At 44.5% G+C, this 25,953-nt stretch overlaps 1 protein-coding gene across 2 annotated transcripts; it reads right to left on the bottom strand.

The window, feature by feature from the left end:
* Window positions 1-162: 162 nt before the first annotated feature.
* LOC110493500 (bMERB domain-containing protein 1-like) lies at window positions 163-25,783 on the bottom strand. Of its 2 annotated transcripts, none has more exons than XM_036949391.2 (6): window positions 25,199-25,783; window positions 18,999-19,119; window positions 13,988-14,061; window positions 7,762-7,876; window positions 5,232-5,317; window positions 163-4,557 (listed from the first exon to the last, which is right to left on the bottom strand). In XM_036949391.2, the coding sequence occupies exons 1-6, from the start codon at window positions 25,284-25,286 to the stop codon at window positions 4,445-4,447; spliced, it is 597 nt and encodes a 198-aa protein (XP_036805286.1). In that variant the 5' UTR covers window positions 25,287-25,783; the 3' UTR covers window positions 163-4,444. The 2 variants fall into 2 exon arrangements, with proteins under 2 accessions (XP_036805286.1, XP_090060675.1); XM_090204549.1 differs by lacking the exon at window positions 25,199-25,783 and adding an exon at window positions 23,180-23,442.
* Between the last annotated feature and the right edge of the window lie 170 nt (window positions 25,784-25,953).

Raw genomic sequence — 25,953 nt, 5'->3', positions numbered from 1 at the left:
CTTGAGTTTCTCTTAAAGGGATAGTTAAAGGTGTTATATTTTTTACTTGCTGAAAGTGACAGTAAATGCAATGGGTGTTATGGTTTGCTAGCTGGTAATTTAGCAATGTTACTAAAACTTCAAACTGAACGATCCCTTTAAATGACTTGAAAAACCAGTGAATTCCTGAAAGATGCCTTTTTATTTAAATACAGTACCAGTCAAAAGTTTGGACACATCTACACATTCAAGGGTTTTTCTTTATTTTTACTATTTTCTACATTGTAGAATCACAGTGAAGACATCAAACTATGAAATAACACACATGGAATCATGTAGTACCCAAAAAAGTGTTAAACAAATCAAAATATAATTTAGGTTCTTCCCGTTGCCTTGATGACAGCTTTGCACACTCTTGGCATTCTCTCAACCAGCTTCGTTAGGAATGCTTTTCCAACAGTCTTGAAAGAGTTCCTACATATGCTGAGCACTTGTTGGCTGCTTTTCCTTTATGGTCAAACTCAATTGGGTTGCGGTCAGGTGATTGTGAAGGCCAGGTCATCTGATGCAGCACTCCATTCTCCTTGGTCAAAAGGCCCTTACACAGCCTGGAGGTGTGTTTTTGGTTGTTGAAAAACAAATGATAGTCCCACTAAGCGCAAACCAGATGGGATGGTGTAGCGCTGCAGAATGCTCTGGTAGCCATGCAGGTTGTGTGCCTTTGAATTCTAAATAAATCACTGCCAGTGTCACCAACAAAACAACATCACACCAACTCCTCCATGCTTCATGGTGGAAACCACAGATGCAGATATCATCCGTTCACCTACTCTGCGTCTCACAAAGACACTGTGGTTGGAACCAAATATCTCAAATTTTGATTTCATCTGATTTCATCTGGTCTAATGTCCATTGCTTGTGTTTCTTGGCCCAAGCAAGTCTCTTCTTATTATTGGTGTCCTTTAGTAGTGATTTCTTTGCAGCAATTTGACCATGAAGGCCTGATTCACGCAGTCTCCTCGTAACAGTTGATGTTGAGATGTGTCTGTTACTTTAACTCCTGTGAAGCATTTATTTCTGGCTGCAATTTCTGAGGCTGGTAACTCAAATGAACTCTGGGTCTTCCTTTCCCGTGGCGGTCCTCATGAGAGACAGTTATATCATTTCATTCATTCACATTGACTGAGCTTAATGTCTTAAAGTAATGATGGACTGTTGTTTCTCTTTGCTTATTTGAGCTGTTCTTGGCATAATATGGACTTGGTCTTTCACCAAATAGGGCTATCTTCTGTATACCACCCCTACCTTGTCACAGCACAAGTGATTGGCTCAAACGCATTAAGGAAAGAAATTCCACAAATTATCTTTTAACAAGGCACACCTGTTAATTGAAATACATTGCAGGTGACAACCTCATGAAGCTGGTTGAGAGAATGCCTAGCATGTGCAAAGCTGTCAAGACCAATATCAACTATAAAATATACACTGCTCAAAAGAATAAAGGAAAACTAAAATAACACATCCTAGATCTGAATAAATGAAATATTCTTATTAAATACTTGTTTCTTTACGTAGTTGAATGTGCTGACAACAAATTTACACACATTATCAATGGAAATCAAATTTATCAACCCATGGAGGTCTGGATTTGGAGACACACTCAAAATTAAAGTGGAAAACCACACTACAGGCTGATCCAACTTTGATGTAATGTCCTTAAAATAAGTCAAAATGAGGCTCAGTAGTGTGTGTGGCCTCCACGTGCCTGTATGACCTCCCCTCAACGCCTGGGCATGCTCCTGATGAGGTGGCGGATGGTCTCCTGAGAGATCTCCTCCCAGACCTGGACTAAAGCATCCGCCAACTCCTGGACAGTCTGGTGCAATGTGGCATTGGTGGATTGAGCGAGACGTGATGTCCCAGATGTGCTCAATTGGATTCAGGTCTGAGGAACGGGCGGGCCAGTCCATAGCATCAATGCCTTCCTCTTGCAGGAACTGCTGACACACTCCAGCCACATGAGGTCTAGCATTGTCTTGCATTAGGTGGAACCCAGGGCCAACCGCACCAGCATATGGTCTCACAAGGGGTCTGAGGATCTCATCTCGGTTCCTAATGGCAGTCAGACTACCTCTGGCGAGCACATGGAGGGCTGTGCGGCCCCCCAAAGAAATGCCACCCCTCACCATGACTGACCCACCGCCAAACCGGTCATGCTGGAGGATGTTGCAGGCAGCAGAACGTTCTCCACGGCGCCTCCAGACTGTCACGTCTGTCATGTGCTCAGTGTGAACCTGCTTTCATCTGTGAAGAGCACAGGGCGCCAGTGGCGAATTTGCCAATCTTGGTGTTCTCTGGCAAATGCCAAAAGTCCTGCATGATGTTGGGCTGTAAGCACAACCCCCACCTGTGGACGTCGGGCCCTCATACCACCCTCATGGAGTCTGTTTCTGTTTTTGACCGTTTGAGCAGACACATGCACATTTGTGGCCTGCTGGAGGTCATTTTGCAGGGCTCTGGCAGTGCTCCTCCTGCTCCTCCTTGCACAAAGGCGGAGGTAGCGGTCCTGTTGCTGGGTTGTTGCCCTCCTACGGCCTTCTCCACGTCTCCTGATGTACTGGCCTGTCTCCTGGTAGCGCCTCCATGCTCTGGACACTATGCTGACAGACGCAGCAAACCTTCTTGCCACAGCTCGCATTGATGTGCCATCCTGGATGAGCTGCACTACCTGAGCCACTTGTGTGGGTTGTAGACTCCGTCTCATGCTACCACTAGAGTGAAAGCACTGCCAGCATTCAAAAGTGACCAAAACATCAGCCAGGAAGCATAGGAACTGAGAAGTGGTCTGTGGTCATCACCTGCAGAACCACCCCTTTATTGGGGGTGTCTTGCTAATTGAGCAGTGTATTTTGATTTAAACACTTGTTTTGGTTACTATATGATTCCATATGTGTTATGTCATAGGTTTGATTTCTTCGCTATTATTCTACAATGTAGAAGAACAAAAAAAAGTAGGTGAGTAGGTGTGTCCAAACCTTTGACTGGTGCTGTATATGTACAGGTAATTTCGGCTCATTTTATGCATAATGTTCAATTTGGACACTAAAGCATCACTAATATACTACAGAACAAAGTTCAGGGATGGGTCTCAGTGTTTTCCTCAATTCTTTGCTTCTCAAAACCTCCGATGGAAGCAAGGAGAAGGACTTGATGAATCAAGAAAAATACTTCCAAGATCTACCCAAAGGGAAGCGTGGGGTTAGAGGACAATATTCTGAAGTAGAGGGTCACCTTGTTGAACAGGACTCCCTAATCTTCTACAAACAGATTCCAACAAACACTCTCTTTTCCAGAATCTTAACAAAGGCATGTACAAATAAAGAATTGCATTCACCTCTTCTTGTTTTGCTGTAGAAATTGCAAGACTCGTAGTATGGCGCTAATCGTATTCCTTTGCTATACTTATTCATTGTAATCATGAGTAATATTGTAGTGATACCATGGTAATAACTACCAGTATGTTTTGGTGAAGATAAGAATGACCAGTTGTAAGGCTGACGTTGTCTTAGCAACATAAATGCGTGCGTATACTGGCTGGTTATTGATACGTTAATATACATCATAGACAAACAAAATAACTCAATCATGTGATTGTTGCAGCTTGCCAATGTAAATGGTATCATAGCAACTGTGTTCGGTAATACTGTTTTATATAGGAAGTATACCTTTACAATAAAGGGATAAAAAATGTCCTGCAGTGAATGAAGTGTTTCATAATCTACAGTTCCAGAGCAAGCATCAGGGTTGGATCAATTCATTTTAAAATCTGGTAATTCGGTAAGTAATTGACTGAATTGAAATGGAATTGACCCCACCCTGGTAAGCATACAGTCCTAAGTCTGAGAGGAGTTCTAGTTGTTCCGTTAAAGGGTTGGAATGGAAGCATCCAGTAAATACCCGTTATTCAAAATGACAGTCAATAACAATTCCGTCATGATGTAATTTCCTGGTGGACAGAGAACCTTGGTATGATGCGTTTGCGGTTGGGTATGGGACGTTGTGCTTATAAATCTGAGGAATATATGTCATTATTGATCTCTGAAGAATGTTTTGAGGGATGTAATGAGTCCCTAAATCAATATAAATTGGTGTATTGCTTACAATACTGTACAGGTCCCATATATTCAATTTCCAATTGCCTTTTAACATTATATAGTGCCACATATTTCATTTACATTTCTGTTATTCCATTATTTACATGTGGCTTGTCCTGTCCATCTATCACCTATATGGGCGTCCATTTTGCACCAGGGTTCTCTGGATCACAGGAAATTATGTAACGATAGGTGATATGACACCAAGAGACCAGGTCAGGTGACAGATGTACAGTGTGACTGTGTTGTTGTTACTAGGGTGGTGCTGTGAATGGGAGGGTGTACTGTCCTCAACTCCTCTGTAACCACGGTTACATGATACAACACTGGGTGGCTCCGCAGCAGTCCTTGATGATGGTGATGGACTTGGTGACGGACGGCTTGCTGGGCGGCGGACCAGGGAGTCTCTTGGGCTTCTGGGGATCTAGGGTAAGAGAGTATGGGCAAATCTGAGATGTCATAGGGCACCTTGTTCCCAACAGCGCACTACTTTTTGCACTCCTACCAGAGACTCGTATAGGGGTGCACATTTGGACATGTTCTCTGTGGTTTTAGATGGAAATGAAAAAGGCACAGCCAGTTCTCTACGATTCCCATCTTCGACTCTGTTTGAATGAAGTCCTAGCCATGAGTAGATGAAATCAACGCCCTAACAACTAAGACTGCTCTAGAATCGATATTCTGATATGATTTGAATCGGCTGTTATCACATTAATTCCATTACGTGGCTTGTCAGTTGTCCCTTGTTGCCTCTCGATTTTATCTCGGTCTTGACCTAATGTGACAGAGCCAGTGTGCCCGGTGTGAAACTGTATGACAGTCAGGGCCACTCATGGTCTGTGACTCTGGAGATGACAGAACTCATCTGCTTGGTATTACACCATATCCACATCTTTACTGTATGTGTGCTTTTAACACGTTCTTGAGTGTTTTCATCAAGGCCACTGTGACCATGACCATGTTGGTGTTGCGTTGTCAAGAGGGGAAACCTGTAAGCATTTCATTGCACTGTGTCCTACACGTGTACCATTTCTATGACTCATAAACAAACTATTGATTGTGTACTAGTGTGCGTTTTGTATGAAGGATACTACTCACTTTGGGCAGCTTCTCTGGCCAGCTTCTCCAGAGGCATCAGCTTCTGTCTCAGGAACTCAGCCATCTCCTTGTCCTCCTCCTGCTCCCTGTAGAGAGGATATGGGTTAGAGTCAGTGGTTACAGACAGACAGTCACCCCTTACTCAATGGCAAAACGTCACATAGTCTGTAGAATACCCCCATACGTGCGTACCAAAGCATTTGCCCCTAAACAGTTGTCACTTTCCAGACTGTAACATACCTTGTGTCCATACTCCTATTCAATAAAGTTAGTGACTATTTGCAGCACATAAAATCTCCATACACATAGCTTTGTTTCCAAGAATGTCTCGCAATCTGTCCGTTGCAGTTTACTTCTCAATATCCTCAACACTCCATACATTCACTGAATGACACTGTGATCTCATATCAGCTGTCTGTAAGTAATCTCCATGTCAAATAAAGGAGGACCAAGATAGCAGGCAGAGGATGGGGAGTAAGTGAGAGACCAAGGGGGACCGAGATAGCAGGCAGAGGATGGGGAGTAAGTGAGAGACCAAGGGGGACCGAGATAGCAGGCAGAGGATGGGGAGTAAGTGAGAGACCAAGGGGGACCAAGATAGCAGGCAGAGGATGGGGAGTAAGTGAGAGACCAAGGGGGAACAAGACAGAAGCTTAGGTAGAAGAGGAAGTGAAGATGATAAGGAGTTGAACTGTGGTCATGTGTCACATCCCTCAGACTGTCTGGCAGTTAGACCGTAATCTCTACACCGCCCTCAGACTGTCTGGCAGTTAGACCGTAATCTCTACACCTCCCTCAGTCTGTCTGGCAGTTACACCGTAATCTCTACACCTCCCTCAGACTGTCTGGCAGTTAGACCGTAATCTCTACACCTCCCTCAGACTGTCTGGCAGTTAGACCGTAATCTCTACACCTCCCTCAGACTGTCTGGCAGTTAGACCGTAATCTCTCCATCTCCGTCAGACCGTTTGGCAGTTAGATCGTAATCTGTCCACCTCCCTCAGACTGTCTGGCAGTTATACCTTAATCTCTCCAGCGCCCTCTCTCCATCTCCCTCCCTCTAGCTCCCTCCACCTCCCTCTCTCCAGCTCCCTCCCTCTCTCCAGCATTCTCCCTCCACCTCCCTCTCTCCATCTCCCTCCCTCTAGCTCCCTCCACCTCCCTCTCTCCAGCTCCCTCCCTCTCTCCAGCATTCTCCCTCCACCTCCCTCTCTCCATCTCCCTCCCTCTAGCTCCCTCCACCTCCCTCTCTCCAGCTCCCTCCCTCTCTCCAGCATTCTCCCTCCACCTCCCTCTCTCCATCTCCTCATCTCCCTCCCTCTCTCCAGCTCCCTCCCTCTCTCCAGATCCCTCCCTCCGCCTCCCCCTCTAGCTCCCTCCCTCCCTCTAGCTCCCTCCATCTCCCCCTCGCTCTCTCCAGCTCCCTCCTTCTCTCCATCACCCTCCCTCCCTCTCTCCAGATCCCTCCCTCCCTCGCTCATCACCCTCCCTCTCTACATCTCCCTCCCTCTCTCCAGCTCTCTCCCTCCACATCCCCCAGACCACAGTTATACCTTAATCTCTCCACCTCCCTCCCTCCCTCCACCTCCCTCTCTCCATCTCCCTCCCGTTCTCCAGCTCTCTCCCTTCACCTCCCTCTCTCCATCTCTCTCCATCTCCCTCCTTCTCTCCAGCTCTCTCCCTCCACCTCCCTCTCTCCATCTCCCTCTCTCCCTCCATCTCCCTCTCTCCAGCTCCCTCCCCCCAGCTGCCTCCCTCCACCTCCCTCTCTCCACCTCCCTCCACCTCCCTCTCTCCACCTCCCTCTCTCCACGTCCCTCTCTCCACCTCCCTCTCTCCACCTCCCTCCCTCTAGCTCCCTCCCTACAGCTCCCTCCCTCTCTCCAGCTCCCTCCCTCCACCTCCCTCCCTCCACCTCCCTCTCTCCACCTCCCTCCCTCTAGCTCCCTCCCTACAGCTCCCTCCCTCTCTCCAGCTCCCTCCCTCCACCTCCCTCCCTCCACCTCCCTCCCTCTCTCCAGCTCCCTCCCTCCACCTCCCTCCCTCCACCTCCCTCCCTCCACCTCCCTCTCTCCAGCTCCCTCCCTTTCTCCAGCTCCCTCCCTCCACCTACCTCTCTCCATCTCCCTCCCTCCCTCCAGCTCCATCCCTCCACCTCCCTCTCTCCAGCCCCCTCCCTGCACCTCCATCTCTCCATCTCTCTCCCTCTCTCTCCATCTCTCTCCCTCCACCTCCCTCTCTCCACCTCCCTCCATCCCTCTCTCCAGCTCTCTCCATCCCTCTCTCCAGCTCTCTCCATCCCTCTCTCCAGCTCCCTCGCTCCGTCTCCCTCTCATCTCCCCTCTCATCTCCCCTCTCATCTCCCAATCTCCCTCGCTCTCTCCCTCCATCTCCCTCGATCTCCCTCGCTCTCTCCCTCCATCTCCCTCGCTCTCTCCCTCCATCTCCCTCGCTCTCTCCCTCTATCTCCCTCGCTCTCTCCCTCCATCTCCATCTCCCTCCCTCCAGCTCCCTCGGACCACAGTTCTACCTTAATCTCTCCACCTCTGCATCGTCCACTAGGAAATCCCTCTTCTGCACCAGTTTATGGATTTTCAGGATCAACTCCTCCTCCCACTGTCTCTGTTTCTTGGTCTTCTCTTTCTCTGGAGGAAGAAGAGAGGGAGAGAGGGAAGGGGATAGAGGGGAGGTAGAGAGGGGTTTAGATTTGAAAGATTGATGTTTTATATCAAACTAAAAAGTATATTTTTATCTTCTATTAAATACATTTCTCAACTGATTCAACATTTGTTAGATACTGAGCTACAGGGGAAGAGGAAACTTCCTGGGAAGGCAGTGCATGCTACCAAATAGTGATTCACATCACAAACCGTAGGGACCCTTTTCCATCTGTAAAGCTCAAGTGATGGAACTGTAAAGGTCATTTCCAGTTGAGCCAACATATGCAGTGATACCGTGAATGCAGTCTCTGCTAAAGCGGGACATTGCTTTCAAATTTCAATCATGCTGTAAAGCTGAACTTCTGCGTTGCGGATTGAATAGAGTCCTAGATATTTAGATTCTTAAATAGTCCTCCTCGTGTTTAATTCATGAGAACTAATCGGGAGACAAAATATGCAAATGCTGTTCAATGATGCAATGTCCTGTCTGAATGGGGGAATTTGCATAAGCAGTCGTATATTAAGGGAATTAATCTCAAATGTTACCCTGTGCTCTACACAGGACAATACTTTTGACCAGAGTCCAATGGGTTAATTTGCATAAGCAGTCGTATATTCATAAACTCTGTATCCAATTCTCTGGAAAGGATTTCGACGTAATTCCTCTGACCTTCACACTGAAATCAAATCAAATGTATTGGTCACATACACATGGTAAGCAGATGTTAATGCGAGTGTAGCGAGATGCTTGTGCTTCTAGTTCCGACAGTGCAGTAATATCTAACGAGTAATCAAACAATTTCACAACAACTACCTAATACACACAAATGTAAAGGGATGGAATAGGAATGTGTACATATAAATATATAGATGAGCAATGGCTGAGCGGCATAGGCAAGGTGCAATAAATGGTATAAAATACAGTATATACATATGAGATGAGTAATGTAAGATATGTAAACATGATTAAAATGGCAAGTGACTAGTGATCCATTTATTAAAGTGGCTAATGATTTGAGTCTGTATGTAGGCAGCAGCTTCTCTGTATTAGTTATTACTGTTTAACAGTCTGATGGCCTTGAGATAGAAGCTGTTTTTCAGTCTCTCGGTCCCAGCTTTGATGCACCTATACTGACCTCGCCTTCTGGATGGTTGCGTGGTGAACAGGCAGTGACTCGGGTTGTTGTTATCCTTGATGATCTTTTGGCCTTTTTGTGACATCGGGTGCTGTAGGTGTCCTGGAGGGCAGGTAGTTTACCCCCGGTGATGCGTTGTGCAGACTGCAACACCCTCTGGAGAGCCTTGCAATTGAGGGAGGTGCAGTTGCCATACCAGGCAGTGATACAGCCCGACAGGATGCTCTCAATTGTGCACCTGTAAGGGTTTGTGAGGGTTTTAGGTGACAAACCACATTTCTTCAGCCTCCTGAGGTTGAAGAGGCGCTGTTGCGCCTTCTTCACCCCACTGTCTGTGAGGGTGGACCATTTCAGTTTGTCCGTGATGGGTAAGCCGAGGAACTTAAAACTATCCACCTTCTCCACTACTGTCCCGTTGATGTGGATGGGGGATGCTCCCTCTACTGTTTCCTGAAGTCCATGATCATCTCCTTTGTTTTGTTGACGTTGTTTTCTTGACACCACACACCGAGTGCTCTCACCTCCTCCCTTTAGGCTGTCTCGTCATCGTTGGTAATCAAGCCCATTACTCTTGTGTGCATTGATGATTGAGTTGGAGGCGTGCATGGCTGCGCAGTCATGGGTGAACAGGAAGTACAGGAGAGGGCTGAGCACACACCCTTGTGGGACCCAGTGATAGACTGAGACACACACACACACACACACACACTTACATACACACACTACAATAGATGGAAAACAGTGTGCAGTGTTGTTGACCGTAGTAATAGTAGGTGGGAAAGCTGAGGCACCAGGCAGGAGAGGAGTGCAGTCTCAGCTCTTTCTCTCCCACCGGGGTAGAACTAGATCCGTACAGCCATTCCCTGGAGTCACAGTGTTCCCGGAACACATAGACGGATGCAGAAATCTGAATGTCAAATGGAAAAGCAGCGGGGCTAGGGCCTTTCTCTGTACTGAGGTAATAACAGAGCTTGTTGGGTCACATACATATTGATACATAGGGTATGGTATATTATGACTCATAATGGTGTAAGGAATTAGATTTGATTTGGAATGTGTGAATGGTGTTCTAAATGTCAATGAAGGTCATGAATCATGTACTGGATTTAGCTTCTATGTAATCAGTATGGCATCTGTACAGTGTGTAGGCTTTATGTATGCTCTAATGAACAATTAATTCCATTGTTCTTGTTTGTTGCGATTCCAGATTATCACTAATACAGATCCAGTCACTATGTCATCACAAGTTCACAAGTAAAAAGAGAAACTAGCCTGGTACCAGATCTGTTTATGCTGTCTGGGACCAGGCTAGACAGCTAACTCTAGACTGTGATGTTGTAGAGTTGTGAGGTTGTAGTGGCTATTTGACTCCATCTGCTGTCAGCCGTGGACACAAATAGACCTAACATCATTTGTGGAGGAAAGTATAAATGAAGTAGTATTCGTTGATATAATCTTAGGCCACAGTCTCAGGAAATGGACCATTGGCTCATATATCCATTACGGTTAGCTATGCGTGTGTGTGTTTGTGTGCCTGTGTGGCCATTATGACTGTGCCTACTCTAAACTACCTGAGGGGAAGAACCTCCCCCCCCTCATAACTCTCCCATGTCCCTGAGAGTTACAATCAATTGTGCGGCTACTTTACCGCAGTGAACCTACCCACAAATCACCTACCCACAAATCACCTCAATGTGTAGCAGTGGGTAGCTGCATACGGTAGCAGTTTTCTCCTCTACCCTATTTTTGGATCTATACTCACTACAGCAGGGGTGTTTTTTCCTTTTAATTCAGACCTAGACAACCAGGTGAGGGGAGTTCCTAACGACTCAGTGACCTTAATTCATCAATTAAGTACAAGGGGGGAGTGAAAACCCACACACACTCGACCCTCTGTGGAATGAGTTTGACACATGCTCTACAGCATGCATAAGCAATTTGGCTAAGCTAAGGGTACATTGAGGATACATCCAGATATGCTTGTTCTATTTCCTAGAGGGATAGACAGTATGGCTCATTTTTCTCCCTGTTATGTTGCTGGGTAGAATAGGACAGGGGAGGGCGGTGAAGTGGATTTCTTGGCTGTAGTTATATATGGTTAATACTAAATGGTACATTTTTCTCTCTGTTCCCAGGTAGGATAGGAAAGGCAATAGGACAGGAGAGGGCAGCCAGTGGAGGTGTTGTGAAGTCTGTGTTGCCGTTAGTTACCTGGATATATGGTTATTGATAAACTGGGTGGTTCGAGCCCTGAATGCTGATTGGCTGACAGTCGTGGTATATCAGACCGTATACCACAGTTATGACAAAACATTTATTTTTACTGCTCTAATGACGTTGGTAACCAGTTTAACCTCTACGGGATTGGTGTCCGCAGGGAGGTTGAGCTAATGTGATTAGCATGACGTTGTAAGTAACAAAAACGTTTCCCAGGACATATCTGATATGGGCAGAAAGCTTAAAATCTTGTTAACCTCTACGTGAACAGTGTCTCCCCCTGCAGGAATGGTTGAGCTAACGTAGGCTAATGTGATTAGCATGAGGTTGGAAGTAACAAGAACATTTCCCAGGACATATCGGATATGGCCAGAAAGCTTAAATTCTTGTTAATCTAACTGCACTGTCCAATTTACAGTAGCTATTACAGTGAAAGAATACCATGCTATTGTTTGAGGAGAGTGCACAATTATGAACTTGAAAATATATTAATATACCAATTAGGCACATTTTGGCAGTATTGATACAACAATTTTAACAGAAATGCCATGGTTCATTGAATCAGTCTAAAACTTTGCACATACACTACTGCCATCTAGTGGCCAAATTCAAAAGTCGCCTAACCTGGAATATTACATTTTGGCCTTTCTCTTGCATTTCAAAGATACAAGATCTAATGTGTTATATTTTCCGACATTAATTTTACATTTACACAAACTTCAAAGTATTTCCTTCAAATGGTATCAAGAATATGCATATCCTTGTTTCAGGTCCTCAGCTACAGGCAGTGATTTGTATGAAATTTTAGGTGAAATTATAAATTAAAAAAAGGGTCCAATCCTTATTATAATAGCAATAAGGCACCTCGGGTGTTTGTGGTATATGGCCAATATGCGACTGCTAAGGGCTGTATCCAGGCAATCCATGTTGAGTCGCACCTAAGAACAGCCCTTAGCCATGGTATATTGGCCTTATACCACACCCCTTGTGCCTTGTTGCTTAAAAATATATACCTCTGATATATGGTTAATACAGTGCCTTGCGAAAGTATTCGGCCCCCTTGAACTTTGCGACCTTTTGCCACATTTCAGGCTTCAAACATAAAGATATAAAACTGTATTTTTTTGTGAAGAATCAACAACAAGTGGGACACAATCATGAAGTGGAATGACATTTATTGGATATTTCAAACTTTTTTAACAAATCAAAAACTGAAAAATTGGGCGTGCAAAATTATTCAGCCCCTTTACTTTCAGTGCAGCAAACTCTCTCCAGAAGTTCAGTGAGGATCTCTGAATGATCCAATGTTGACCTAAATGACTAATGATGATAAATACAGTCCACCTGTGTGTAATCAAGTCTCCGTATAAATGCACCTGCACTGTGATAGTCTCAGAGGTCCGTTAAAAGCGCAGAGAGCATCATGAAGAACAAGGAACACACCAGGCAGGTCCGAGATACTGTTGTGAAGAAGTTTAAAGCCGGATTTGGATACAAAAAGATTTCCCAAGCTTTAAACATCCCAAGGAGCACTGTGCAAGCGATAATATTGAAATGGAAGGAGTATCAGACCACTGCAAATCTACCAAGACCTGGCCGTCCCTCTAAACTTTCAGCTCATACAAGGAGAAGACTGATCAGAGATGCAGCCAAGAGGCCCATGATCACTCTGGATGAACTGCAGTGATCTGCAGCTGAGGTGTGAGACTGTGTCCATAGGACAACAATCAGTCGTATATTGCACAAATCTGGCCTTTATTGAAGAGTGGCAAGAAGAAAGCCATTTCTTAAAGATATCCATAAAAAGTGTTGTTTAAAGTTTGCCACAAGCCACCTGGGAGACACACCAAACATGTGGAAGAAGGTGCTCTGGTCAGATGAAACCAAAATTGAACTTTTTGGCAACAATGCAAAACGTTATGTTTGGCGTAAAAGCAACACAGCTGAACACACCATCCCCACTGTCAAACATGGTGGTGGCAGCATCATGGTTTGGGCCTGCTTTTCTTCAGCAATGACAGGGAAGATGGTTAAAATTGATGGGAAGATGGATGGAGCCAAATACAGGACCATTCTGGAAGAAAACCTGATGGAGTCTGCAAAAGACCTGAGACTGGGACAGAGATTTGTCTTCCAACAAGACAATGATCCAAAACATAAAGCAAAATCTACAATGGAATGGTTCAAAAATAAACATATCCAGGTGTTAGAATGGCCAAGTCAAAGTCCAGACCTGAATCCAATCGAGAATCTGTGGAAAGAACTGAAAACTGCTGTTCACAAATGCTCTCCATCCAACCTCACTGAGCTCGAGCTGTATTGCAAGGAGGAATGGGAAAAAATGTCAGTCTCTCGATGTGCAAAACTGATAGAGACATACCCCAAGCGACTTACAGCTGTAATCGCAGCAAAAGGTGGCGCTACAAAGTATTAACTTAAGGGGGCTGAATAATTTTGCACGCCCAATTTTTCTGTTTTTGATTTGTTAAAAAAGTTTGAAATATCCAATAAATGTCGTTCCACTTCATGATTGTGTCCCACTTGTTGTTGATTCTTCACAAAAAAATACAGTTTTATATCTTTATGTTTGAAGCCTGAAATGTGGCAAAAGGTCGCAAAGTTCAAGGGGGCCGAATACTTTCGCAAGGCACTGTATATGGTAAATTTTTCTGCCTGTTATTTGGTAGGATAGCTGTGGGCAGTGGAACTGTTGTGATTGTCTCTATTTGTTGCTGTTAGTTACCTGGTACAGTTACCACCTTCCTCAGCTCCTGTTTCAGACTCATGATGTCTTTGCAGAGCTGGATGTCGTCCGCCCTTGAAAAGACAACAACATTCATTCCAGTTAGGAAGGGTAAAGCACAGTGTGACTCTCTGGCCCTGTTCCATTTTGGTTCTTCCAAGTGACCTGGCTATTGGAGGCCTATTGACATAATTTGCATTCATCTATTTATTTCAGATCTATGAGCTAGGGGAAAGGGGATAGGATTTGAAAGGTATGGGGCCCGCTATCCACTCTATCCATTTCCTAACATAAAAATGACCTACTATATATCAATGCGGCCCAGTACATCATAAACACACTGTGCAGTCATACTGACAGATATCTTATAAAAATAGTGTTTTACAGTAATATAAAAGATAAAGCAAACATCCACATATAAAAGCTATAGGGGGAAATATATAAAGTTACACTCCCCTTAGGGAAGAGTGTAGGCAGATGAAAAGTGTTGAATGAATCACTCCTCTACCAGATCCTCTGGTCCTGAAGACCCACCCTGAGGACCCTACTGGTACCTCTCTGTAATGTCATCCCCCTCTGTTCTCCTCCCCTTCTCCTTCTCTCTCTTTCCACTCCTTCCCCTCCATCCCATCCTTCCCTCTCCTCTCCTCCCCTCCATCACTCCCTCCCTCCATCTTTCACTCTCTCTTTCCCCTCTCTTCTATGCCCGCTCCCTCTCTCCCTCTCCTCCCCCTCCCATTCATCTATCTCTTCCTCTCCTCCCCTCCTTTCCCTCCCTCCATCCATCCCTACCTTTCTCTGCAGCGCTGCGACAGCTACCAGGGATTTAAGTCTCTCTGTTGTAAATCAGACTGATGACTCATCCACCAGCTCCCAACACCTCTCATTCCTCCTCCTCCCTCCATCTCTCTCTCCCCCGTTCCTCCTGTCTCCTCTCACTCCATACCTCCCTTCATCACTCACCTCCCCCTCTGCCTCCTCCACTCTCTACCTGTCCCTCTTCTTCATCTCCCTCTCTTCCTCCTCTTCCTCCATCCCTCTCCCTACTATCCTCCCTACCTCCCTTCATCTCTCTCCGCCTCCTGTAGTTCCCTCTTTCTCCCCTGTTCCCATTCTTCAGCTTCTTCTCCCTCTGCTCTTTCGACCACCTGTAATTTCTCACCCACTCACTTGTTCCTGTCTCTCAACCTCAACATCTTTTTCTCTCCTCCTCACTATCCCCTATCTGCCTTGTGTTTACCCACTCACTAGACCCCAACGGTGCTTCCAGCAGGCTTTGCACTCTGCCACTCCATCTGCTACAGAATGTGTGTGTGTGTGTGTGTGTGTGTGTGTCTGAGTCACACATAGCTGGAGGTATTGGCATCACTGTTCACTGATGAAGCCATCCAAGCTAATTAAGCCACAATTCCCACCGATCTCTTTCCAGTTTATTGATTGTATTTTCCATCACACCAAAACATTTCACTGTATATTTTCTCAATGTTTATAACTCAATAGCGACACAATATGGTGGTCCAAGATCCCCTGAAAATCAAGCATGAACTTCTGATCATCTGGTCACCTGACCCCGTGACAAGACCAATAAGGTCACCAACGACCTGCTGATGGTGGCTGCAGGCTCCCCCTTTCTCCTGATCGTCCTGGACTTGAGAGCAGTGTTTGACACTGTGAACCACCCCATCCTCCTGGAACGCCTCCCGGGACACCATCGGACTGTCTGGATCAGCTCTGAGCTGGTTCCACTCCTACCTATCAGACAGGACTGAGTATGAGTATTGTGGTGTCCCACAAGGATCTGTTCTTGGACCCATCCTGTTTGTCCTGTACATGGTCCCCCTTAGTCATGTCATCATCCGGCATGGAATCACATTGCAGTGCTATGCTGATGACACCCAGCTGTATCTAAAAATGGCCCCATGTCACTCTGATGCAAGTGACCGTCTGAACACCTGCCGTGAGCAGATAAGGGCACGAATGAAGCAAAACTTCCTTCAACTGAACAGCAGCAAAACTGAGGCCCTACTTCTTGGCACCCCCCACCAGGTCCAGCACTCACCGTTAACACACCTCATCATTGCAGGACAGAACGCTCCTCTCTCCCCCTCAGATTCCAATCTGCCTGTACAGCTTGATTCCTCCCTGACCTTTGACAGCCACATCAGACAAATGTGTAAATCTTGATTCCTCCCTGACCTTTTTCAGCCACATCAGACGACTGTGTAGATCTTGATTCCTCCCTGACCTTTGACAGCCACATCAGACGAGTGTGTAAAGTGTTATTCTATCACCTAAAGTACATTGCCAAACTCCGTCCCACCCTCACTCAGTCTGACGCAGGGAAGCTGATCCATGCCTTTATCTCCTCTGGAGTTTATTCTCTTCATCGGGATCCCTGACAGGAGTCCTCAGAAGCTCCAATACTTCCAGAACAGCACTGCCAGGATCCTGATGTGAGTGAGGAAACACCATCACATCACCCCCATCCTGGCATCTATGCACTGGCTGTCTCATTCCGGATTGAATTCAAAACCCTTCTGCTGACTGTACAGTGTATTCATGGCAAAGAACTGCTCTCCCTCCATAACCCTACCCGCACCCTCAGGTCAAGTGATAGACTGCTCCTCCACGCCCCCAGGACATAGCTCCTTGTCTCTTGTAGCATCAGCTGGGTTCTTTGTGTCAGTTGCCCTGTCTAGCCGTGTCCATTTTTTTCCTTCTATTTGTATTTTATATATTTTTTTATGCACTTTAAGAATATTCAGTATAATGAAAAGCGCTTTAAAAATGCAATACATTATTATTATCATTATTATCATCATTATTATTATATGTAAGTATAATGAATTGTCATATACGATATGAATGGGAATATACAGTGCCTTTGGAAAGTATTCACACCCCTTGACTTTTTCCACATTTTGTTGTTACAAAGTGCGATTAACAGGGATTTAAATCAATCTACACAAAATACTCTGTAATGTCAAAGTGGCCTTGTGTTTTACGTTATTGTCCTGCTGAAGGCTGAATTCATCTCAGTGTCTGGTGGAAAGCAGAGTTAACCAGGTTTTCCACTAAGATGTTGCCTGTGCTTAGCTCCATTTAGTTTATTTTTTGTCCTGAAAAATCCCCAGTCCTTAACGATTACAAGCATACCCATAGCATGATGCAGCCACCACTATGCTTGAAAATATGGAGAGTGGTACTCTGTCATGTGTTGTATTGGATTTGCCCCAAACATAACACTGTATTCAGGAGAAAAGTTCATTGTTTTGCCACATTTTGTTGCAGTATCTTGTTGCAAACAGGATGCATATTTTGGAACATTTTTATTCTGTACAGGCTTCCTTCTTTTCACTCTGTCATTTGTTAGTATTGTGGAGTAACTACAATGTTGTTGATCCATCCTCAGTTTTCTGCTATCACATCATTCAACTCTGTAACTGTTTTAAAATCACCATTGGCCTCTTGGTGAAATCCCTGAGTGGTTTCCTTCCTCGCTGGCAACTGAGCTAGGAAGGATGCCTGTATCTTTGTAACGGCTGGGTATATTGATGCACCATCCAAAGTGTAATTAATAACTTCACCATGCTCAAAAGGATATTCAATGTCTGCTTTTTTATTTTTACCCCTCTACCAATAGGTGACCTTCTTTGCGAGGCATTGGAAATCCTCCCTGGTCTTTGTGGTTGAATCTGTGTTTGAAATTCAAGTGCTCGACTGAGGGACCTTACAATTATCTGTATGTGTGGGGTACAGTGATGAGGTAGTTATTCAAAAATCATGTTAAACACTTATTGCACACAGAGTGAGTCCATGCCACGTATTATATGACTTGTTTAACTGCTGAACTTGTGTAGGCTTGGCACGACAAAGGGGTTGAATATATTTCAGCTTTAAATCTTTTCTTAATTTGATATTATGGGGGTATTGTGAGTGGGCCAGTGACAAATGTAATACTGATTATTCACAGTGTCAGAAATACGGCTTTACTGCGTCTACATCCGGATAATATCATTATCATCAGGATACACAGTATAAACCTATTAGGCTTATGTGTATAGGTGTCATTATTTTCAAGGGTCCCAAAGAGTCTACGTACTCTCTTTACTGTACATAATACATTCACCCACTCTTGGAAGAAAATGGAAATTCAATGTATCTATTCCAATGAGCTTCTCTATTATTCAAATCCAACACGTCTTCGTGTCTCCCGACCCCTCCTGTCTCAGCCTCCAGTATTTATGTTGCAATAGTTTGTGTCGGGGGGCTAGGGTCAGTCTGTTAAATCTGGAATATTTCTCCTGTCTTATCCGGTGTCCTGTGTGAATTTAAGTATGCTCTCTCTGTCTTTCTTTATTTATTTCTTTCTCGCTCTCTCTGAGGACATGAGCCCTAGGACCATGCTTCAGGACTACCTGGCCTGATGGCTCCTTGCTGTCCCTAGTCCACCTGGTCGTACTGCTGCTCCAGTTTCAACTGTTCTGCCTGCGGCTATGGAACGCTGACCTATTCACCGGACGTGCTCCCTGTCCCAGACCTGCTGTTTTCAACTCTCTAGAGACTGCAGGAGCGGTAGAGATACTCTGAAGGATCGGCGATGAAAAGCCAACTGACATTTACTCCTGAGGTTCTGACCTGTTGCCCCCTCTACAACCACTGTTATTATTATTATCTGACCCTGCTGGTCATCTATGAACATTTGAACATCTTGGCCATGTTCCGTTATAATCTCCACCCGGCACAGCCAGAAGATGACTGGCCACCCATCATAACCTGGTTCTAGGTTTCTTCCTAGGTTTTGGCCTTTCTAGGGAGTTTTTCCTAGCCACCGTGCTTCTACACCTGCATTGCTTGCTGTTTGGGGTTTTAGGCTGGGTTTCTGTACAGCACTTTGTGACATCAGATGATGTAAGAAGGGCTTTATAAATACATTTGATTGATTGATTGATTAAAGCCTCAGTCTGTAATTATTTTATCGTGGTGTTGATGGTCTCTGTACAGTACTCACATAAAGCGCAGTTCGGACTCCCTCCTCACCAGCACCTCCCTGAGGCGCTGGATGCGAGCCATCTCCACTTCAATCTCATCTGGAGACATGATGCTCTCCGCCATGGACACATCTGACTGACCTGGAGGGAGAGAGGGAACTTTGTGCTTTAACACTATTGTGAGTTACAACATTCTAACACAACGGGAGGGAGATTTCTAAATATTTCGGTCTTAAATATTTCAATAGATCATTCATAAAATACCAATACAATACCAACTTCTGGACTTCAGAACCAAAGGGCCTATTCTATTGTTGCCACCATCAAATAGTCTGAAGAGGAGACCTATTCCCTCCTTCCTCTGACAAAGAACAGTACATGGAATCACAATGGACATGGTCCTGCCAAGCATTACTGCTTTACTGTCTAGCCTGGCCTATTATTCCCTCCTTCCTCTGACTTAAAGAGCAGTACATGGAATCACAATGGACATGGTCCTGCCAAGCATTACTGCTTTACTGTCTAGCCTGGCCTATTATTCCCTCCTTCCTCTGACTTAAAGAGCAGTACATGGAATCACAATGGACATGGTCCTGCCAAGCATTACTGCTTTACTGTCTAGCCTGGCCTATTATTCCCTCCTTCCTCTGACTTAAAGAACAGTACATGGAATCACAATGGACATGGTCCTGCCAAGCATTACTGCTTTACTGTCTAGCCTGGCCTATTATTCCCTCCTTCCTCTGACTTAAAGAACAGTACATGGAATCACAATGGACATGGTCCTGCCAAGCATTACTGCTTTACTGTCTAGCCTGGCCTATTATTCCCTCCTTCCTCTGACTTAAAGAACAGTACATGGAATCACAATGGACATGGTCCTGCCAAGCATTACTGCTTTACTGTCTAGCCTGGCCTATTATTCCCTCCTTCCTCTGACTTAAAGAACAGTACATGGAATCACAATGGACATGGTCCTGCCAAGCATTACTGCTTTACTGTCTAGCCTGGCCTATTATTCCCTCCTTCCTCTGACTTAAAGAACAGTACATGGAATCACAATGGACATGGTCCTGCCAAGCATTACTGCTTTACTGTCTAGCCTGGCCTATTATTCCCTCCTTCCTCTGACTTAAAGAACAGTACATGGAATCACAATGGACATGGTCCTGCCAAGCATTACTGCTTTACTGTCTAGCCTGGCCTATTATTCCCCTCCCTTTATCCAGTACAATGCCCAAGGCTTGTTTGGCAGATTTATTTTACAGTAATACAACACTACTCCCTGCTCCATCCAACGTCCTAATTATGAAAGTGACGCTCGAGTAAGTCAAGGGACAAGATACGCATAGTAAATGATCTGAAATGTAAATGACACCAGGAATTTCTCTCTTGACTAAACGAAAATCAGTGTTGCTTTTGAGCTGTCTTTTTCAAGTCTGACTCACTCACACACTGTCAAAGTGCTTCTTGGCAAACCTAGACAAGTCCAGATGATAGCTAAGGTATGTGTCATTGTGTCTCACAGTACCCACCTAAAAGGAATAGAAAAGGTTCTAGTAAAATGGCTGATGACTAAGAAAGAAGTAGCTGACCACCTTAAATTCGATGCCAGATGCTCAGACACTCTGGTGTGACGCTCGCTGAATCAAGAGCATAGAAATACATAGTGGAAGGAGTCATTGACTCCGAGTATTAGTGAGGCTTTGGAAGGGCTGAAGGGTTGATGTCTTGAAGGCAGTGGTTGTGTCCCAAAAGGCAGCCTATTCCCCATTTAGTGCATTATATAGCGAATAGAAAGCCATTTGGGATGCAGTCAGTGGGAAGGGCCTCAAGCCAAAGAGATGAGAGAAATCTGATACTGGTACTGACATAGATCAATGACCTGGAGTAACTCTTCACTGATTGGACTAATACACCCTGAGCCGGGGCCAATGACCTCACAAAGCCACCTATTCAACCAATAGCAATCAAAGACCGGACACAGCAACACAGTGAAGCCAATAGAAATGGAAACTGATGGAATAATAAACCTATATTGCTAGTCACTAATGCAGCGTTCAAGTGCTATTGGAGTTATCGTGAGCTCCTAGTGGGAAATTTCACTTTAATAACCCTCCAAGTGGGAAATTTGGAGAAAATGTTGTTTGCTGAGTTGTGACGTTTCACCACAACCTTTCACCCTTTGAACCAAAAGATGGCAACAAATCTGTTTTTGACAATTACAACCTTATCAATATGGAGAATGTAGTTAGTTTCACCATATTGTCAATGTTAAATAAGCTAACTAACTTTATTATTAGCAATGTTAGCTAGCTAAAATCTTATTGGTTAAAGAATTGTTCCGACTTCAAAATCACTTCAACACAATCATGTCAGACTTACGACTTCCCATTTTCCACCAGCACGTGAAGCCAGCATAAGCAACTGAATGATCATCGCAATCCCAATGTCAACCAACTGAACACACTGCTAACAATAATCCTAGGCTTCTCCAATGTGTAACCTATGTCAGCAAGAAAGCAACCTGATTTAATAAACACATATTTCAGTCAGTAGCACTAAGCCGCAGAACAATCATTACGCTACCATTGTCAGATAGAGTGCATAGGTCACAGGAGGCTGCTGTAGGGAGAACAGCTCATAATGACAGCCGGAGTACGACGGAAATGGAATGGCTTTAAACATCTGGAATCCATGTGTTTGATGTATTTGATACCATTCCACTAATTCCGCTCCAGTCATTAGCACGAGCCCGTCCTCCCCAATTAAGGTTCCACCAACCTCCTGTGGCATAGGCCTAGGGGGCAACCACCTACCCTCTGTCACACCTTGGACATCCATTGTAAACTATAGCCTCCCATCCCCCACTAGGCAGGATCTAAATATTTCACTCAGGGTTAGAAGGACGTACTGTACAGTACTGCTGGGAGACAGGCCTTCCAGACAGATTTTCTCTATGGAGAGAGACAGGCTACGAGTCCAGAATGGTGAACTGACTGTTCTGTGACTCCTCAACCAACTACTGGCAAAGCTATCCATCCAGAGACCTTTACAAGGTGCTAATGTGGAGGCAGGACTCTTAAAGACAATCGACAAAAGGGAAATTAGTGGCGTTACAAATCTTGGAAATAACTAACAAAAAATGATGTCACCTCAATTTTGTCCCTCTATTGTTTTTCTTTGCCTGGATGATATTTTGACATTCGTTTGAGTCACTGTTTTTGTCTAAGACAAATGTAACAAGAATCGAAATTGCATCCTGTGACTGTTCATAGCTGATGAGACTCAATGCTTAGCTTGACGTCGAGTCCTTGAATAAAAAGTAGCGGCCCTGTGTTTTCCCTGCTGTGGTAACCGCAGCATGAAAACAATGCTGATACCCACATAGTTGTCTCTGCAGTCAATAACACAGTGTGGTAAACTGTGGAGGATTCATACCAAGTGGATTCTCTCGCTCTCTCTCTCTCTCTCTCTCTCTCTCTCTCTCTCTCTCTACCCCTCACTGCTCTATCTTTCTCTCCCTTTCCCTCTCCCCCTCTTCTTTCTACCTTTCTCTCCCCTGCTACTCTTTCTACCTCACACAAAGACACACACACACAATTTGCTGCTGACTGTCAATAGGACCGAGCCACACAAAATCCTGACTGGCCCATTATGATGGCAGAGAGCCAGGTCTGTAATGAATAACACACAAAGGATCTAAACTGCCGACTGCTCTGAGCCGAGGAAGTTATCTTAACGCAGTACACACTCAGTCAGCACACACTCCCGTACTCAGTAGTCCACATTCAGCCATCAGCAGGATTAGAGAGGAGGAAGATATTGCTCATGGGGGTCTTCCGATAAACTCCTGGATACATGGTAAATGTTAAGTATGGAAGGCTGAGGCTCTGTTCCAACACACACAGCACCATACCAATTAGTATGAAGCAATGTATTGGGCATGCATTCTTCGTGGTATGCTAGAGTGGGCGCCATGGAAGGCAGCATTGAAAGACAAAGTAAGAATCGTGCTAAACCTACTACAGGGAAACAGACACAGTGTGGCCTACAGACAGCACTGTATCGAAAAGCAAAAGCCAAAATAATAATAAATCGCTGAAGTATCACGGAAGACCCGCCGTATAGCTGGAATTTAAAGGCAATGTTCCCGTGTTCGTGGTAAAACGCTGTATATGTCGGCTCAATCGGAAAATACCTTGACGTTTTAATGCAGATCTTCCGCGATGCGGGTTGAATCCAGCTCTAAATCCATACAGTAACAGCATCATTATCCTCCCCAGTCCCCACAGTCACTATTAGAAGAAATACCAGGCTTCCCTATCAACGTAGCTTCACTGGCAGAGCCAAGCTAGTTATTAACCCAATGTAATCAAACTAATTACATTAAAACAAGCTGCCTAATCAATAGCCTGAACATCTGTCTATAAATCAGCTGATCAGCATAATGAGAGCCTTGACAGAAGGAGGAGGGTGGACAGATGTCTGCTTGATGAGGAGAAGCAGAGCTGTCATGTGAATATTATCTGCGTAGCAGCCACTTCAGGGTTATGTTCATTCGGGCATGCAATGGATTAAAAAAAAAAGGGTTTGTAATGGAAAACGAACATGAGCTTTTCTTATTGTACAATGTCTGGTAGCCCCTCCCTGTTTCAGTCTGCTTTCCTCCTAATGAACAGGGCCCAGAAGTACTGTGTTAATTGTAATGTTCCCCACTGTGTTTTAGTATCCAGCTATGCATCTCCCAACACAGATGGAAGTTGAAAGTTGTAACACACAAGGAGGAACCAGGGGAAGGGAATGATGAATAGGTGTGTGTGTGTCTGTCTGTGTGTGTGTGTGTGGGGGGGGGGGGGGGGGGGAATTGAGAGTCTATCTCTAAAAATAGATGCAGTCTTATTCTATTCATATTCATGAGCTGAAGAATTCATCTCGGACTTTCTGCACCCCACTCTCCTCTCGTCTCTCTTTTTCATTCATATTCTAACAATGGAACTAATGAAGAGGACACTCAAAGAATATATTATTCCAAGATCCAATGGGCTGATTTCTGTTGAAAGTTTGATTCAGGCTGTTATGGTCAAATAGCACAGGAAGACATTGTGAGCATCTGAATGCAGATAAACACTCATAATTGCAGTTAGGCCTATACAGATGTCACACAGACAGGCCTACACAAAATAGACAGTGAAACATAACTACCAGTATAAGTCAAGTGAATATTGAACTTAACCCCGTAGGTGTGTGAGGCTGACTCATGACAGGATTCCCTGCTGTGGATCTCTGGTTACATAAAGCACACAATATGACCTCTTGTTAGGACTATGTCAATCCTGACCTCTCACCTCTGACCTCCCCCCCATGACCCTCTTTATGTCTGTATTATTAGACATATATCATACTGTTCTGATGACAGCTTCATGGCACTAGCCTAGCCTACCCATAATATCACAAATAGATACCAGTAAAATTAAGAACAATGAACATGGCATGTCATATAAACAACATTATTGAAACATTTATCTATAATGCATTGATATCTTACTGATGAAAACGAGAAGGATGAAAATCTCTTGCCTGTCTCTACAGTTTGTTTATATCATCCTTCCTGCTGGTATCAGTGCTGGTGATGCTGGTATTGACTCGCACACTCACAGCCCGGCAGGTAGGCTTCTAGCTTGTTCTACCCTGCTGCATCCATCGACTGGAAGGGGTGCAGTTCAATATATTAGGCCAAAGACCCAGTCAGACAACTTTGGAATGTACAGTTAGCTGAAAGTGCTGGGGCAGATGTCAGTCCTTCTTTAGTGTTATGGAAATAGGCTAGTAGATATGGGGCATTACATATGTGTATACATTTCGGGGCTCCTCTCCTTTGTACTATTGTAATATATACTGTTAATACAGTGGGTAAGCTATTGTAAATGAGAAAGATCTTCTCAAATAGTAATGATATGGTTATTATCAGCGAACAACTGGTCAAATGCACCTCCAAAATGCATTGAAAGCAACGCTCATGCATGGAGATGTCTCCAGTCCATTTTCAAGGCACTGGGAATGACATTCAGGCAACAATAAAGATGCACGGACTCATTGCAATTAACGGGTGTTGTTTTGCAACGCAACTTCCCCTATCTGAAACCACATGCTTTATTCTGCACATAGCAATAACCACTATAACAGGCCAAAACGTTACTTTGTAATAAATGACGCTCACCTTTGTCTTTTGTCCATTCCGTTTCCGATACAGAGCCGTAGCTCTTCAATGAGCGCTCGGTATCAGAAATTGATTTCTTCAATTCCATAGCTGGAATTGATTTTTGATACACTATGAGTTTAATGGGTTGTGGAAGATCTGTTAAAATCCTATATTGAGTTCTGCTCTTGTTTTCCTTTTAGGATAAATCAGTTTCGCCGATAGGAAGGCACCACGGAGCCGAGACGTTGAGCATCTTTATTTAAGCTTACAAATTCCTCGATGTGTGGTACACCGTACACAGATGGATGCAGAGCGCACGCGCATTGCGAACCGGAGAATGGGAGAAAAACGGCACCGAGCTTGCATTGAAACAGTGTCATATTTTTCAAATGCAAAGCTGGAAATCGACATTTTCTATACATTTCTACTAGTTTTCCATAAAATTATTTATGAAAAGAATTTCTAGCAATAGCATTTTTTTCAATGAAGATGTCAAGATATCACTAGGCCTAGGTGCTGAATGCATTTATAGGAAAATGTTTCACTAATACAGTATCACTCTCGAAATAGCAAGTCCTTCAAACGAGTGAATGTCAAAGAATTGAAGATACTCTAGGACTATGCATGGTAGCTGAGTAGCCAGAGCAGGTGGGACCCTGTTAGGGGTCTATTCAATATGGCTCTGACGTGATGACTCATTTCACGCTGTTGAACCTATTGGCTGCTGCTATGTTGATGCACATGACTGGGCCAATAATTAGTTTCACTTGGAC

Source organism: Oncorhynchus mykiss, chromosome 17 (genome assembly GCF_057628025.1).
Source record: "Oncorhynchus mykiss isolate SJ-2025 chromosome 17, ASM5762802v1, whole genome shotgun sequence".
Lineage (NCBI taxonomy): Eukaryota > Metazoa > Chordata > Actinopteri > Salmoniformes > Salmonidae > Oncorhynchus > Oncorhynchus mykiss.
This window is presented reverse-complemented; position numbering and strand designations above follow the sequence as displayed.

Excerpts from the sequence above, each read along its gene's own strand:
- LOC110493500 (XM_036949391.2), bottom strand. The coding sequence starts at position 25,286 with ATGGAATTGAAGAAATCAATTTCTGATACCGAGCGCTCATTGAAGAGC. Across the intron at positions 19,120-25,198 it reads GGAATGGACAAAAGACAAAG|GTCAGTCAGATGTGTCCATG; the intron begins GTGAGCGTCATT and ends CTCTCCCTCCAG. Across the intron at positions 7,877-13,987 it reads GAAGGTGGTAACTGTACCAG|AGAAAGAGAAGACCAAGAAA; the intron begins GTAACTAACAGC and ends TTCTTCCTCCAG.